The sequence below is a fragment of the Magnolia sinica genome, chromosome 4 (genome assembly GCF_029962835.1).
Source record: "Magnolia sinica isolate HGM2019 chromosome 4, MsV1, whole genome shotgun sequence".
In the NCBI taxonomy this organism is placed as follows: Eukaryota; Viridiplantae; Streptophyta; class Magnoliopsida; order Magnoliales; family Magnoliaceae; genus Magnolia; species Magnolia sinica.
Window position 1 is genome coordinate 58,203,994 of NC_080576.1, and position 15,719 is coordinate 58,219,712.

The 15,719-nt window shown below is 37.6% G+C and overlaps 1 protein-coding gene and 1 long non-coding RNA gene across 4 annotated transcripts; one reads left to right on the top strand and one right to left on the bottom strand.

Moving 5' to 3' along the window:
- Positions 1 to 6,629: 6,629 nt before the first annotated feature.
- On the bottom strand, positions 6,630 to 15,330 carry LOC131243139 (DNA replication licensing factor MCM2-like). Of its 3 annotated transcripts, XR_009169893.1 has the most exons (4): positions 10,420 to 10,748; positions 7,821 to 7,933; positions 7,652 to 7,739; positions 6,630 to 6,692 (listed from the first exon to the last, which is right to left on the bottom strand). XR_009169893.1 is itself a non-coding variant. In XM_058242269.1 (3 exons), exons 1-3 carry the CDS (start codon positions 15,029 to 15,031, stop codon positions 13,180 to 13,182), a joined length of 441 nt encoding a protein of 146 aa, XP_058098252.1. In that variant the 5' UTR covers positions 15,032 to 15,330; the 3' UTR covers positions 13,156 to 13,179. The 3 variants fall into 3 exon arrangements, 1 of the variants encoding a protein (XP_058098252.1); XR_009169892.1 differs by having other exon boundaries at positions 7,652 to 7,933; positions 10,420 to 10,746; XM_058242269.1 differs by lacking the exons at positions 6,630 to 6,692; positions 7,652 to 7,739; positions 7,821 to 7,933; positions 10,420 to 10,748 and adding exons at positions 13,156 to 13,335; positions 14,652 to 14,835; positions 14,931 to 15,330.
- Positions 8,930 to 10,162, top strand: LOC131243140 (uncharacterized). Its single transcript, XR_009169894.1, has 2 exons — positions 8,930 to 9,112; positions 10,024 to 10,162. It is a non-coding gene; the product is annotated as an uncharacterized LOC131243140 (long non-coding RNA).
- Positions 15,331 to 15,719: the final 389 nt, after the last annotated feature.

The following is a 15,719-nucleotide window of genomic DNA, read 5'->3' on the forward strand; positions in this document are numbered from 1 at the left end:
TTTTCTCTTCATCTATTCAGGTCTAAGTACCTTAAGAAAAGGTTGGATGGCAAATAAACATTACGGCGATTCTAAAGAAGTACTATTGGAGTTCAATTTCCACTTCTTCTTATGGTGTGGTCCATTTGAGCCTCATTCCTCCTTTCTTTCTTTTTTTGTTTTTTTTTTTTTGGTATTTGTAGACACCTCTCTCCAAGCCAACAAACTAATTGGATTGGACCAAGGCAATCAAATTCTAATACTAGAAGCCTAAAAAAACCCTAGGAACCCTAACGCAATCTACATAGTCAAAACCGACTTAAACCTAAACCCTAGGGGCCTAAAACCCAGAAACTCTGGAACTCCACTTACCAGATTAATCCATTAAGTCAACTCACTTAGTAAAAATAAGCCCAAAATTAACACAAGGTCAAACCAAACCTAAGCCTAAACTCAAAGCCCATAAAAAAATCCCAAGAGGGCACAACTTTACCCTAAAATAGCCACATGCTTATGGGAGACCCCCTGCCTTAGCAGGGGCCACCAACACATGTGGAGTTCTTCTTGGAGAGGGTTGCAATCCTGCGGAGATGTGCAAAGATTTCTATACCCCTCCCATAAGCCTAAAATCATATTTTTGACTGTCAATCCAACTGTCCAAATTGTGCGACATGGTAATCTTGCATCCCAACCTTCCAAGCCATTTTAGACCTTGGACTTCTCAAGAATTAGAGAAAAATTGCTATAAATAGGCCCCTCCTTCACATTTCTTACATTATAGAATCCCAAAGGGCATTTTCAAGAGATCCTGAAAATCCAGAAAACACCCATTTATCCCTCCACCAAGGAGAAGTGAGAGTAATAAGGAGTCCAGCCCAGGTTCGCCCAGACCAACCAAATCTTTAGTTTCCTAAGTCACCAATATCTTAATCCTAGCCATTCAACCCAATTCTTGCGACACTCATGTCCACCATACCATTGAACTTCCAATCAGTTTTATGTAATTTGTATATTAACATTGTGCAATACCGATTCCCTTCTCAATCTCCTGCTTATCTCATACATTTACACTTCATCACATAACATTACACACCTAATTGACTCGAGTGTATGCTCTGTGGCTTACCAATATAGTCAGATCGATCAGAAACTCCGTCGATTAGTTTATGCTTCGACGAGTGGGAGAGTCAAGATGGATTTATCCAAGGCAACACCCCATCATAGGCATTGCATCTAACACCATATCGATCGCATACACAACATCATATACATAACTTTGTATACATTACATTGCATAATACTGAGCACCTGATATGCTTAAACGTATGCTCCGTGACCTGCTGACAGAGTCGGATCTTGCCCATCAGAAACTTAGGCTGATTGGTTATCACTTCGGCAAGTGAGAGAGTCAAGGCGAATTTATCCAGTCTAGACTACAACTTGTCATAGGCGCTATATCAAACACGACATCACACACATTTTGTATTACCAGCGTGGAAGAACTAACCCTAATCCTCAATAATTAGTCAGATCCTATGAAGTAAAGATTGTACGTTTGTACGGGTAAAGTGGTGCCTAACATCTTCCCTCTCTATAATCATGATCCCTTACCCAGAATCTTCAGTCATAGATCAAGGAGTCATCTAGGATTGTGATTAAAACGTCCTGAATTTCAAGGGTCGAGCAAAGCTCTACTCCCGATATTCAGAACATCACTTATACAGTATGGATGATGATATTCAGATTTCGTCCATGTTACTGACTTAAGCATGCGTGGGATTATACTAAACAACATATCATACTCCAGATATAATCAAGTTAAGCGAAAGTCTAAAACATATCTATTTAAGTATAAAAGTGTTTCACAAATTTCCTCCAGAGTATGAGTATATAACCGGGTTCATTATGTACATATATTGTTGCAAAAATAAACAAAATGTGGAAATGTAGATGTGTCTAACTAAGCTCAAATATCTCACTGGTCCCTGTGCATCGGCACGAGGTCTACATCGACCCGCCCGAAAGTTGGAAGTAGGAGAATTCCTTCTCATCGTCTAAGAAGTCTTGCTACATAGCATAAACATCACCTGCACCCACATCTAAATCAGAGTCTGGTTGGTGTTTTAAAACAACATCCCAGAGTAGGAGTGAGTGATCAACTTAGTGGTTCTATAAAGCAAAAGTTACACATGTTATTAAGTCAATCAAAACAGTCATGATAAGGCAATCATAATAATAACTTTCTAACTACTATTTTTAATGCAGGAATGGGGTGCAAACAATGATGCATGCCCTCACACCAACACTCTCTCACACGCGGCTCCAACAACCTATTTCACATATAACAACACTTCCTCAAAACAGTGCAACTCCAACGCCTTTTAAGCACATCCTGTAACGCCCTGAATTTCGAGGGTCGAGCAAAGCTCTACTCCCAAGATCGAGTACATCACTTATGCAATATGGATAATGATGTTTAGATGTCGTCCGTATCAATGCATTAAACATGAGTGAGATTATACTAAAACAACATATCATACTCCAGAGACAATGTAATTAAGCAAACGAAAGTCTGATATATATGTATTAAAATAAGTAAGCAGTTCACAACCTCCAGAGTATGATGATGTAACAGGGTTTAATATATACAAGATTTTTCTTAAAATATACAAAATATGGAAATGTAAGATGTCCAACTAGACAGGTATCCCGTTATCCCGGCAAAGCAGCTCGAGGTCTATTTAGATCCGCCTAAAAGCTGACAGTAGGAGAACTTCTCCTCCTCGTCCATGAAGTCCTGCTCCGCCGCATAGACCTTATCATCATCTGCATCTAAACCAGTGTTTAGTTGGTGTTTTAAAACACTGTCCCAAAGTGGGAATGAGTGATCAACTCAGTAGTACTATAAGAAAAAAGTTAACATGTTATCAAGTCAATCAAGTAGTAATGATAGAGCAGCATAACAATCACTTCCTAACTACTCTTATTAATGTAGGAATGGAGTGCAAGCAATGATGCATGCGCTCACATCAAAGCTCCCTCAACAAGCGACACTAACACCAATATCGCATATGACAACGCTACCTCTTGTGCGACTTCCACGCCTTTAAAGCACGTCCTAACTAATGCAGTGCAATGCATGCTCATGTTAGCACAGTAATTAATTAAGTTTATTCATATAGTAGATTTAGAAAACTAGGGTACTTCCTTCTATATCATTTGACCCGAACTGAAGGATCCATTTAGGTTCGTCACTCCTAGTCAAGCACATGCGATAGGCAAGTTATGAGGTCATCACTTCCAATGGAAAGCAGTTGAAGGTATGTTCATAAGTTTATACTCGCGGTCACTACAGGGTGGCTAATCAACTTGGCGTAGGCCGACAGCTCGAACACGGTGTTCCATACCACCATGTCCAGCTCACGAGTCTGAGTTGCTAACTGGTCACTACGGGTAGGCTCGTCACCCCAACGTAGGCCGATAGCTCGAACACGGTGTCTCATACCACCATGCCTGGCTCATGAGTCTTAGCGGATCGTGGTACCATGGTTAAAGTGGGCCTTTATATTGGTAGGGGTACCTTAGATTCAAGTAATGGTGTCCATACATGGTAAACACATAATGGGCCAATCGGTTTATTAGACAAGTTCGATTGGTATGAGCACACGCCGACTTAATCGACATTGAGTGCATAAGCACCCCTCGTGGCCTAACCACTGTCGATAATCGTTGTGCAGCCCGAATTCGTCGAATTTATCCAGTGTGGCGGGACTAATTTGGCCACCCAAATAGAGACGGTTACCGATTGCCTGGGCCACGTTGTAGCCCCAATCTTACTCAAATGCAAAAAAGTAAACACATGTGGTAAACATCTCAGCATTTAACAAACAATCCGAGTAAATTTCTCATTTGAGCATTTCATCAAACACGTTGTTCCTGGTACCATACACTTGCATGTTATCCATGATTTGCGTAGAGGCAAGTGTGAATACATGAAAGAAACTATGCACATGACTAAGGTAAATGAAGATCCTATCTTCATATTCCTAATAAACACAAATCATCAACAATTTCTCATTCATACAATTTATCAAACACTTAAACTATACTTTACCAAATATATAGACTAGGTTAGTTACAACATATATTTTAGTAAATCCTTATGCAGAGAGGTTAGCATGCATATGACAACGATGAATCCTAGACTAGTAGTCATGGCAGCATAGATCATGTTTACGTGTTCATACAAACATTTCAACAAACATATGGGATGCATATTTTGTTCAACATAGCTCATACATGTAAAATCTATCGAAATCGGCGTGTATAAGACAATATGGTAGCAATCAAGTCAGACATAAACCATTAGCTGACATTGAAAGTATTGACAACCATAACCTAAACGTTTATAGTCCGCACCTTTCGTCGGAATACTCTCGGACTCGGTTTGAATTCTACATTCTCGAAAACAGAACGTCGGGCACCTAAATAACGTAAACGGTCAGCTAGTTTGATGATTAATCAACCTAGATCTCTATACCAAGATTAGGGTTAGGATTTCTTACCCAATATCATAGCCAAAACAGATTGGGTAGCGCAATGGAAAGGTAATTCAGTGCGTGGAGTAGTGGGAGAGAAACACTGTAGCAATCACCAAAGATCCTTCTTCTCTCCTTTTCTCTCCTTTTCTCTCCTCTCCTAGGGTTTGGAGAAATTCGTATGAGATAGAGGTGAGGTGAAATAAGGGCTATATATAAGTCCAGAAGTGATGCAATTGGCCCCAGGGCCAAGGTATACTTAGTTTATATCCAAAGAGTGCCTGTTTCTGATGAACGGGGCTCATAGGGAGGTTTATTATTCACTTACGTCATAAAGAAAGTTCCTTGACAATGGATCTATGTCAGGATGTGATTTCGATGTGATTAGATAGACCGATCGACCGTGGAGGACCCGTGTCAGATCAACGGTTATACTTACTCGATTGGGGCCACAAGTATACCGATACGTGCAACGAAATTCTCTTTCCATGGGTGAAGTTTGGTCAAAAACTGAAGGTCTGAAATCCTCAATTTTACGCGTAATCGAATGCCCAATTTACTCAAGTTTCATTCTGTTTTCTAAAAATATTCGCGTTTCTCACACACTTTACTCAGGGCTCAAGTTATGCGTTTCTGGACACAATCTAGGCTTAATTCCCACGATGATTGTCAAGACCAGTAGGACGGATATAACCCTATAGTTTCATGGTCATCGGACTTTCAACGTGCGGTCCAGGTCCGATACGGGATTTCAATGTACTCCCAAGAGCGACAGGCTCTTGGGATTTCTCCTAAGTTTTTAAATAGTTTTGAGTCAGCGGCATTGATGGTTTTAGGTCTTGCCATTTGTGGAAATGGTGGTTCAAGCTAAATCCATCGATTAGTTTAGTATTTAATTAATTTTCGTCTAAATTACGATAGGGTATGGTCCTTAGGTCTTTCTGCCTAAGGTGAAACTCAGTTCTTTGTACAGATTTTTCCGAGGCGTTACAATCTACCTCCCTCAAAGAAAAATTTCGTCCACGAAATTAGTACATTTTCGTATTCCTCGAGGATCTGAGGGTAGTTCTTACGGATCTCGGCTTCCGTTTCCCAAGTAGCCTCTTCCTCGGTGTAGTGCGTCCACAATTATTACACCAAAATCGTCATTTAAAAACGGTTTTAAACCGTTCCTAAATTCTTCAGGCGTCGCAAAAAATAGGAACGGTTCAGAACCGTTTTGGGTACCGTTTCAAATTTTAGAGACGGAATTTTAGGAACGGTTTTAAACCGTTCTAGTGCCTACAATCATTTTTGGGGAACAGTTTTCTTATTTCAGAATGATTTCAAACTAAAAAACCTGCTGCATAAAATAAATAAATAAATAAAAGAAACAAATATATTTAAGCCATATTCATTTAAGAATCAAAAGATAATAAAAACAACCATGATGTAATTTGAAACGCTATTTTATCTGACTTGAAAACCTGAAAGTAAAAACTAAAATCTGCAATGGAAGACTTCAAAATCAAAAGACAATTCAATGAAAGTCCGTCAAGCAAATGAAGAGCTCCACAATGTGATGGCTTTTTATGTACTTGACTAACAAGCAACAAGTAAAAAATAAGAACAAAAACATGTGAATAGATTGAAAGAACAACAATCAACTATCAAAACAGTGAAAAAAATTGTGACAATTGAACATACATATGGGGGACTGTTGTTAGTTGACTCACCTGGTTTTTGGACATGCTCGATGCACTCCTGACCCAAGGGGAGCTCGTTCTAGACCAAGCGGGGCTACAATGTTTAGAAACGAGTTACACAGAGTTAGACAGCAGACCTTCTGGTGACCCAAACCGTTTAGAAATAGGAAACTGTTTTGAAATAGTTAACAGCTAAAACAGGGAGGACAATTCAGTTCACGCTTGCAAGGGAATTAGTTACCAGTGAAGAATATTCTTATTTGAATTAATGTCTTCCTGGAAAGTCTAAAGTGAAATTTCTGAAGGACGAGACAAGGACATGAAAAGCACAATAGAAGTAAATAATATATAAGGGAAGAAACAAGAGAATAGAACTTACAACAATGAGCTTTCCAACCTTTTCTGGCCTCTTTGCAATCTTATTTATTCTAGATGATATCCTGACCTGTACGTTCACTCTCAATCATTGTAGGGAGGTAAAAGAGAAAAACTGAATATTTTGAGTTTCGTAATAAATATTTGTAGATTACAGCTATTTCTGGGACTACATGAAGATAACTGTTTGCCAGACACAAAAGAACAAATCGAAGTTCAAAAGACTCATTTGGCCTCACCTTTGAAACCCAAGGCAGGGCCTCACATGGATGGACCTTAAAAACCCATTTGGGCTACCCATCCAGTTGCATCCCCACCTATACTCATAGCCAAGGTTTAAAAAAATTATGACTCTGAACTCACTCTTTTTTTTTTTTTTTTTCCCCGAGTTACTGAATTGGGACTTACGCCTTAACTTTCTCAATCAAGCACTATCTAATAGTCTATTGATGTAGGTTGATTACAATCAACAAGTAAGATATATAAAGAATACATAATATCAAAATTAAGACAATCAAATTCTGAAGTAAAGAAATTAAGCGCAAATGTTTTGTTTATTTCATCAAAACTACTAGTGAGCAACAACATGGTATAACACATAAGCAACAAGGTGAACTTTTTTTAAGTGTTAGATACTTATATCTGCTACCCGTTCACTTATACCTAAAAATAGAAATTGCCACTAGATTAACCTATATGGTCAGTCCTATAAATGCAACATCAACAACTGCTCCAAATTAAAGCTCAAAACTCGTAGGCATCACTCACAACTGACCAAATCAACTAGGATCAGGAGACCAAAAGAAAACTCTGAAAGAACTCATCCACTAGTATCACTTGTATTGACTCGTAAGTAACAGGTTGGCGGTGACTTTTCTGAGAAAACTGAACCTAAACCAGGCATCTCTTGAAATTTCAACTTCTTTCAGTTTTTCTAGAAGGCATAGCTGATAACATTAGTTAACTTGCAGAAAATAACAGTCATATCAAACATATCTAACAGATTTAAAACTTTTATAGAATGAAAAAAAAAAAAAAAAAAAAAACCATTTACAGCTATAACCTAATACCCACCTAGGATGCAGAGCACCACACATCTTTTCGGGAACTTTTGGACTGTAGAAACTATATGAGTAATGATCTCTATAACCTGTTGTTGAACCTGCATTCATTCACGAGAATTTGACTGCACTGCTATACATAAAATATTAAAAATAAAGGACAAAATGAAAGGATGAAGTACCTGAACATTTTTCTCACCCCATCCAGGAACAGCACAGAGAAAATGGATCAAGATTTCTGCAGACTGATCAAGGTTGTCAAGACCTTCTACTGCCTGTTTTAACGAGATAATTGCTGCCAACAGAATAGAGCTTACTAAGTACATTTTTTTTTTTTTTTTGAGAAAGAGAGATGACAAGAATTAATATTTTTATTAAACCGCTGCCAAGAGATCAAGGCATGCAACAAAAGAATACAAGGCAGCCGCAGCTATGAAAAACAGGCAAAAAGGGAGGCAGATCTCGCCTCCAAGCAATCTCTAACTAATTCAAGACAAATCAAAGAATCAAGCCAAAGTGCCAAACTCAGGGAATTCATATATAGGCCGGAGCCCATCATGAGAAAATCATGTCCCCAAGCACACTCCCTGTGATTTGCGGTAATATTACAAGTGATCAATTAAACACGGGACTCTTTGTCATAGCCCATACTTCTACTGGAGCATTACGAAACAAAATAAGGAGGTACCTGTAAACCAATTAAGTCATCTGACGGACAGTAAGGCGACTAGTTCAGAAAGAACAAAAAACTCTCATATAACTCCAGACCTTGCTTTCCACAAAATAAATCAAGAAATGGAAGAAACAGAAAAAAATAGCAGAATGGAAACCAGTAGTGCAGCTCGAACCAAAAAAAAATAAAAAATAAAAAATCTCACAATGTTACCAATGTGTGAAAAGGTGTGAGTACGGCATCTGATAGTCAAGGCTTTCCCATCATTGACACACCCAGGCATGCATGAATTAAAAGTATAATCATTGAAGACCACAAACAACCTGGTCAAGTCTTAAGAGACTGAATGCACAACAACAGCAGCAGCAAAAAAAAAAAAAAAAAAGTCCACGTGCCCTGAGAGTATCCAATTCAGGCCCTTCTAAGGTATCATAGTAGCGATCTACTGGTGACATTTTTCTTATAATTAATTTAATTTGACTTATTTCTAGAAAACTTGAGGCATTGCAAACATATATCTCTCTCATGAAACTCATACTTTCCTGTCACTCTTTTTCTGTATGCAGCATTCCCTACTGATACAAAACCATCAACATGCATGACATTAGAAAAGCTTACCAGATCAGGCAAATGTGAACCAATCGAAACAAGAAGACCTGCTGCTGCCCTTTGCCAATCAGCATTGAGTTCCTACAAAAGAGAATATTTAAAAGATGTGAGAAGTCCAGATTGCGTCCATTTACCATGTATTACAAATAGCTCCAGTGCAAGTGAATTAACCACAAATTCAGATATATTCCTGTGAGAAAGACTCAAAAACAAGTAAACATATTCAGTTACAAAATCCAAAGCTGACATTAGTGTGAGTCCATCCAAGCTGCCCAACTCTCATGGGCGCCATTGAATATGGCTATGATGGAGACTACATTAACCATCTAATTCTGTCATTGGTAATGGACAGCTGGTCATTTTATTTCAACTGGAAACGAATTGGATGGTTTGGAATATGTTACAAGTGGGGAATTCCTGGATTGATGTGCAGCCATACCATGTGTACCTTCCATGATTCACCACCATTTAAGAAAATTTGAGGTAGTGTAGCCCCACCAAGAAAAACAGAATAGGACCAAAGTCTCTCATCAACATCTTGGGGAAGTACACTTAAATTACATAAACCAGAAACACTGGTGTGCATGGAAACTTGACATACATACATGAGTTAAAAGGATGTGAAAAAAAATAAAAAAATAAAAAAATAAAAATAAACCCCATGACTCTTTCCCTCCATATATAGAAACCCATCTACATGATAGAACAAGCATTTAGGTTCTCATCGCTGAACATGGTGGTGTACTGATCTTCCTGTCTAGTCCCAGGATTAGAAAGAGCAAGGGCCTCAACATTTGGCTCTCACTTCATCCTCTTCTTCCTCTTCCATTAAGTTTGGCTCTAACTTTGGGGAGAGGATTCTGCTTAGGGGCCAGAAATTGCTCCTGGTTGTATTTCAAAATAATAATAATAATAATATTATTATTAAAAATTTTGAAGAGCAATAATATAAAAAGTACTAGAAACATTGAAGCAAATGAAAATTGAAACACAGGAAAAAATGGTATAGGACTGTAGCATCAAAGAGATGACCAATGATAATGTCTAGTGAAAGAATCTAATGTTAAATCATCCCATCCAATGACTATAATGCTAATTTCTAGAATGATCATTGTTCATAATTCAAACTCGTTTTTCACCAACATTTCAAACTATATTACCTCAATGTGGACTGCCTAGCACCACCTGCTGCCCATTTTAAGTGGTTTTTGTGTTGGGTCTGTTTTCAATCTGTTTTTACTTTTCTTTTTTTTTCTTTTTTTTTTGTAAAATAAAAATAAAAATTCTTTTATGTATTATGAGAAATTGGTTTCTAATGTAGAATTTGCTTGGCTAGTTCGGAGAGTTAAAAAAAAAAAACATAGTTAATTGCATAAGCATACATTCATACACATGGCCGTAAAAAAAAAAAAAAAAAAAAAAAAAAAAACTTACTATTCTATATGGCTCATCATGATTTGAAATTAATTCCATAAATTTTCAATCAAAATCATACTTACATATATTTCAGTGAGAGGAGGCTTGATAGCTGGAGACCCAATTGTTACCTTGCAGCAGAGTGCATATTAAATAATAAGTTCAAAATACAACCTGAATAGTAATAAAAATAACCAAGGCTAGAACAAAATTCAGTTATAACTAATCTTTTAAAACTGTGAGCGGATGATTGAACAGGCTTACCTCTATGGAATACCTTGTGGTTAACTAAAATGAGATGCACTCATTTTTAAGTGGCACACAAACAGGCCCGAACTGATTGTGTTGCCGAATTTTCCTCAAAAGTTCAAACTTTGTAAACATTTTGATATTAGAGCATAAAATAGATGAAAAAGAAAACTGAGGAAAGAGCATACCTGCTGCGTTTTTTAACTACATTCGATGTAGAAAGGAGCTCCAATCAGCTTCTGCAGCTCTTCTCCCTTCAGTATAAAATAAAAATACTAGCAAAATGTATTAAACATCTTAAGGAGATGGAACCCAAACAAAAGGATGCTAAAGCCAATCATAGAAAAACAGTGGCTGTACCAACATGGTAACATTCCTTACCTGGGCATTAGTGATGGGAACCGCACCAGGGTGATCTATAAAGAACTGCTTATCATCCCAAAGCTCTTTGTATGAACAATAGATAATAAATCAATTATGACCAGAAATAATTGGGAAAAAAGTGTCAGAAGTGAAAATGAGGCGCTTTTCTTTGATAAAGGTTGCATATCATATCAATTTGAATCTTAGCTTTCTTCATGCAAACACGATAAAATGTGCATCCAAAAAGAAGGTCAACGCTAATGGTTCATGATAAACTCAATTCAAGTCCAAGCATTGAATTGTTGTTGATCCAATAACATATCAGGTGTTTTAACTGAAATGAAGCTTCTACTAACATGATCGTGAACAAAATAATGACCCAAGATATACGATGCAAGATAAATAGCTTGGTCTAACTAAAATACCATCATCCTGAATAGCTTGGTCTAATTAAAATACGATGCAACATGTATGTATCTTGGAGCTGAGCAAGCTACGAACATAGACGTTGAATAGTTTGAAAAAGAAAAGAAAAGATATGAAAACCATCATCCTGAATAAAACCATAGTGGAGGTAAAGGACAAATTCTGTTAGCAATATAAAGATGGAAATGGGCATGGAGCTTCAAAACATTCTTTTGATTCTCCCTTGCTAATGGAAAATCAGTAACCTGCATTGCCAGAAAAACATGAAAGAACAACATCAAGAAATCCCTCGAGAAAGAAGAAGAAAACACACGCACGCATGCAACTAGCTCAGGCAAGTAGTTAGTATATGACAGACCATTCCTTCCATCTACAACATAAGTTGGCCACCCCATTGTTGCTCCAGCTTAGTTAAAAGGCTTTGTTCATGGTCAACACTCGTCCTCCTGTCAAACAACAAAAGATAATCCAGAAACCTTCCTTGACTAAGGGAATCATTTACTATAATCTAAATCATTGAAAAGTCTTTCAGGAGGGACAACCTTTTGCATTTTGACAGTTAAAAAGTTCAAACGTTCAGATTTCACAATTCTCCGCTTATTCTTTAGTAATTCATATGCCTGAAACAGATTTAGCAAACCATATTATCTTTGATTTTTTACATTCATTAAAGTTTCTTCCTTCCACATATCAAATCCCTTGAAGAAAGACCTTGAAGAAGTACCTAATACATACAAAAAAATCAATGTACAAATAAGCCCAATTCAAATTAAAGAAAGCAAAAAAAAAAAAAAAAAAAAAAAAAAAGGAAAAAAAAAAAAAAAGAAAAAAAAAAAGAAAAGAAAAAGAAGTCAACAAACTGTCAACCCGAAACATATTCAAACAACCTTGGGTCAGCCTTGATGGGAATAAGGCCCAACCTATTGGATAGGACTTCATCTTGGACCACGATGTGTTGTCTACACCAACCATTCAATGCAACCAAAAACAACTGAGCCAACCATCTCAAAAGATGGTTATAAACAAAAAGGAAAAGTAAAGGCATGCGCTATACAACTGCTTTTCTCTGTAAACATCAGCAGGTTCCTTCCCAAGTACATGTGCTATACAACTGCTTTTCTCTGCACATATTGAAAACAATTAGTAAGATTTACACTTTAAAAAAAGGACAATGAGAACCTAATTACCCTATTATCATTTAATGAAGTTCGAAGTAATTTCTGGAAGAAAAATCTTGACTCATGAGGTCCTACTTTTAGCAATACAAACCACATGAACCATGTTCCCAAAGGATAAGTAGCATTGTAATGACAACACATAGGAAGATGCACTCAGATAACAAAAACAAGGAGTACATAAAATTTAGATTTTCCTGTGAGATTATAAAACAATGATATTCAATTATTGGCATCAAATGCATTTGAATTTGAACTACAACTCCCTTTATGTTTATAGTCCATCAAAGACGTAAATTCCACCTGAATTTCAATTAGAAGTTTGGGACCATCCTGTCATGTGTGGCTTACATATGATGGCCCGTCCCTTTGATAAATGAACATCACATGGAAAGGAGAGAGCGGAGTGGAGAAAAGAAATCAACAAAGAATAATACTAACAACATGAAGAATGTTGTAGTCAATTCTCCTGCTGCATCGCCAGTTCTCACAAGATCTCCATCCCTTCAGAGCACTTTAGCAGCAGCATCTTGCACAACCCCAAGTTCTTCCGAATCAAAACAATCCACTTAGCAAGCTACATGCTGGTAAAATTCAGAACCTCATAAGGCTCATCATCAGTTTGATCAGTCATTGGCACATCGTCTCTTGAATGTCCTCTCTGTGATCTTCCAGGTGAACTTGGTGTTCCGCCATCAGTATCATCATAGCTTCTTGGTCCTCTTGGCGGCCTGAAATCAGCTCTAGACCTTTTTGGGTGCCTGTAATTAATTTCATCATCTGTGTCTGCAACCAAATCCTAGGATGTCAATGATCTGGTGCTTAATAATCACCATGCTACCAAGTCAAATTGCCCCATGAATTCAAAGCTGAACTGATGTAAAGAATTTGAAAGATTAGGTAATATCGATATTTACAACTTTAGATTAGGCCAAAACATTAAGAAGGCCAGATTAAATGGTTTGCAAATCACAAGATCTATAACTTATCTTGGAATTAATACAAAATGAATAATTAAGAGACCTGGAAATATAGAATATGCATCAACCAACAATATTCTAACAAACCAAGATCAAATTTCAGTTGTGACATCCAGAATCATAACAGGAAAAAGGCCCACTTTAGACTGTTGGTGCAATTCTATCTCAACTCCCTTTAAATCCATGAGAAAAATCTCAAAAATCCTACAGCTTCATGAACTGCCACTTTTTGGTTATTGAGTGAATTTCTACAACTAGTTTACCTAAATTCAAATAGGATTCAAGTTGCCACAAATAATTTCAATAGTGTTCAACTCAAATCGCAGGATTTCAATTAGATAACATAAGCAAGTATAGATCAAATTGCACAATGATGGTTGCCACATAGCATCCATGCCTGTGAACACAATGGAGTTATAAGAGATCTCTTTGAGGATAATGAAGTGAAGATAAGAGATCTCTTGGATGGACATTGTCTCTTGTAGAAAAAAGAGCTCTTTGAAGAAAATGGACTGCTATTCTTTTCACTCCACTAACCATTTCTAGGAATCACTGGGGTTAAAGGAATTACTCTTTCATACCTTGTTTTGGATATAATGGTAATCAACATCTACTTCGATGATATTTACTTGATTTGGGGCAATACCAATCAGTTATTGGAAACGAATCAAATCAGTCCACATTGAGATGCATCTAATGTATCCAAAGGAGCTCTTTTCTTGCCATAGCATCACTCATCAATTCAAAACAATGAAAAGCATTCATCTGTTGAGCTCCATTATAGACGGGCACACTGTAAAAACCATGGTCTTAGCCAATGGCCCATATATTCGACCGTCCATAATTAACAGGGATCATAATACACCCATCTTGTTGATGACAATTCCAGATGGGGATAATTTTAGAGCATGTCGAGCAACTCATGTGGGGCCCACCAATTGTTAGTCTGGGTCACTGAAATGTGGGCTCCACCTGATTTTATTAACAAGAATGTTGAACATTACACTAAATGCATAATCATAAGCAGTAAAAAATTTATAAAAAAAAAAAAAAAAAATCCTTTCCAAAAAGAAGAAAGAGAAAAAAATCAGTTCATATTTTTTTCCCTTAAAATCTCATTACCTTGATCATGTAGAAGCGAGGGAGCTTCTGACTCACCGGTCCCATGTTTCCTTCTTTCGCATCGAGCTCCACCTCTGCTGCCCTCCGGTCCTCCATGATCTGATCAATATCCCTCTCATCCTCCATCGAATCGTCCAGGCCCACCGATTCGTACTGATCATGCTCATCCATCCGACGGTAATCTCTGCGCCAAAATTAAAAACCCCAAATTTTAAAAAAATAAAATAAATCCCCAAAATCAATCCATCGAAAACGAAAAAAGGGGGAAGAATATCTAACTCCATGTAATTGTCGTTGCAGAGATCTTCTCCTTCTTCCTCATCATCAGCGTCATCAGGCTCGTCGCGTACAATCCGGGAATCCGACCATTTTTCGGCCATCTGGTCGTACGGAATCCTCCAAAAGCGGGAGTGAGATCGAGAATGGCAGCCATGAAAGAAGAAAAGTCCAGATAACGGAGAATGAGATTTCAGACAGAAATCAGAGGGTTGCGGAACTTGCGGTAATTATAAAAGCAAAGAAAGGGAAAACCAGGGCTTTTGAGAAATGAAAAGATCAAAATCAATGGGGGTAGGAAGGAGAAGGGGGTTTTTGAAAGGGGCTGGGTGGGAGGCTGGCGGACATTAGCTAGAAGAAATGAGAAGAAAAACGAGAGAGAGAGAGAGAGAGAGAGAGAGAGAGAGAGGAAATCGACCTCTGACGAAATGAGAAGTAAAACCGGGAGAGAGAATGAGAAGTAAAAACGGGAGAGAGAATGAAATCGGATTGCGTACTGAGTTACTCAGTACGCTCTTATCGTACTAAGTAAACCCAGTTGGCCCCACCGTGAATGTATGGTCTATCCACGCCGTCCATCCGTTTTTCCATATAATTTAAGGCGTTGAGCCCAAAATTGAAGAATATACAAAGATCAAGCATATCATACTACAGGAAACAGTGGGAATAATAATTTCCACCGTTGAAACCTTGTTAGGCCCCACGGTGATGTTTATTTGTCATCCAAACTGTTCAAACAATCTTACAGACATGGATAAAGGGAAAACATAAAAATAAGCTTGATCCAAAACT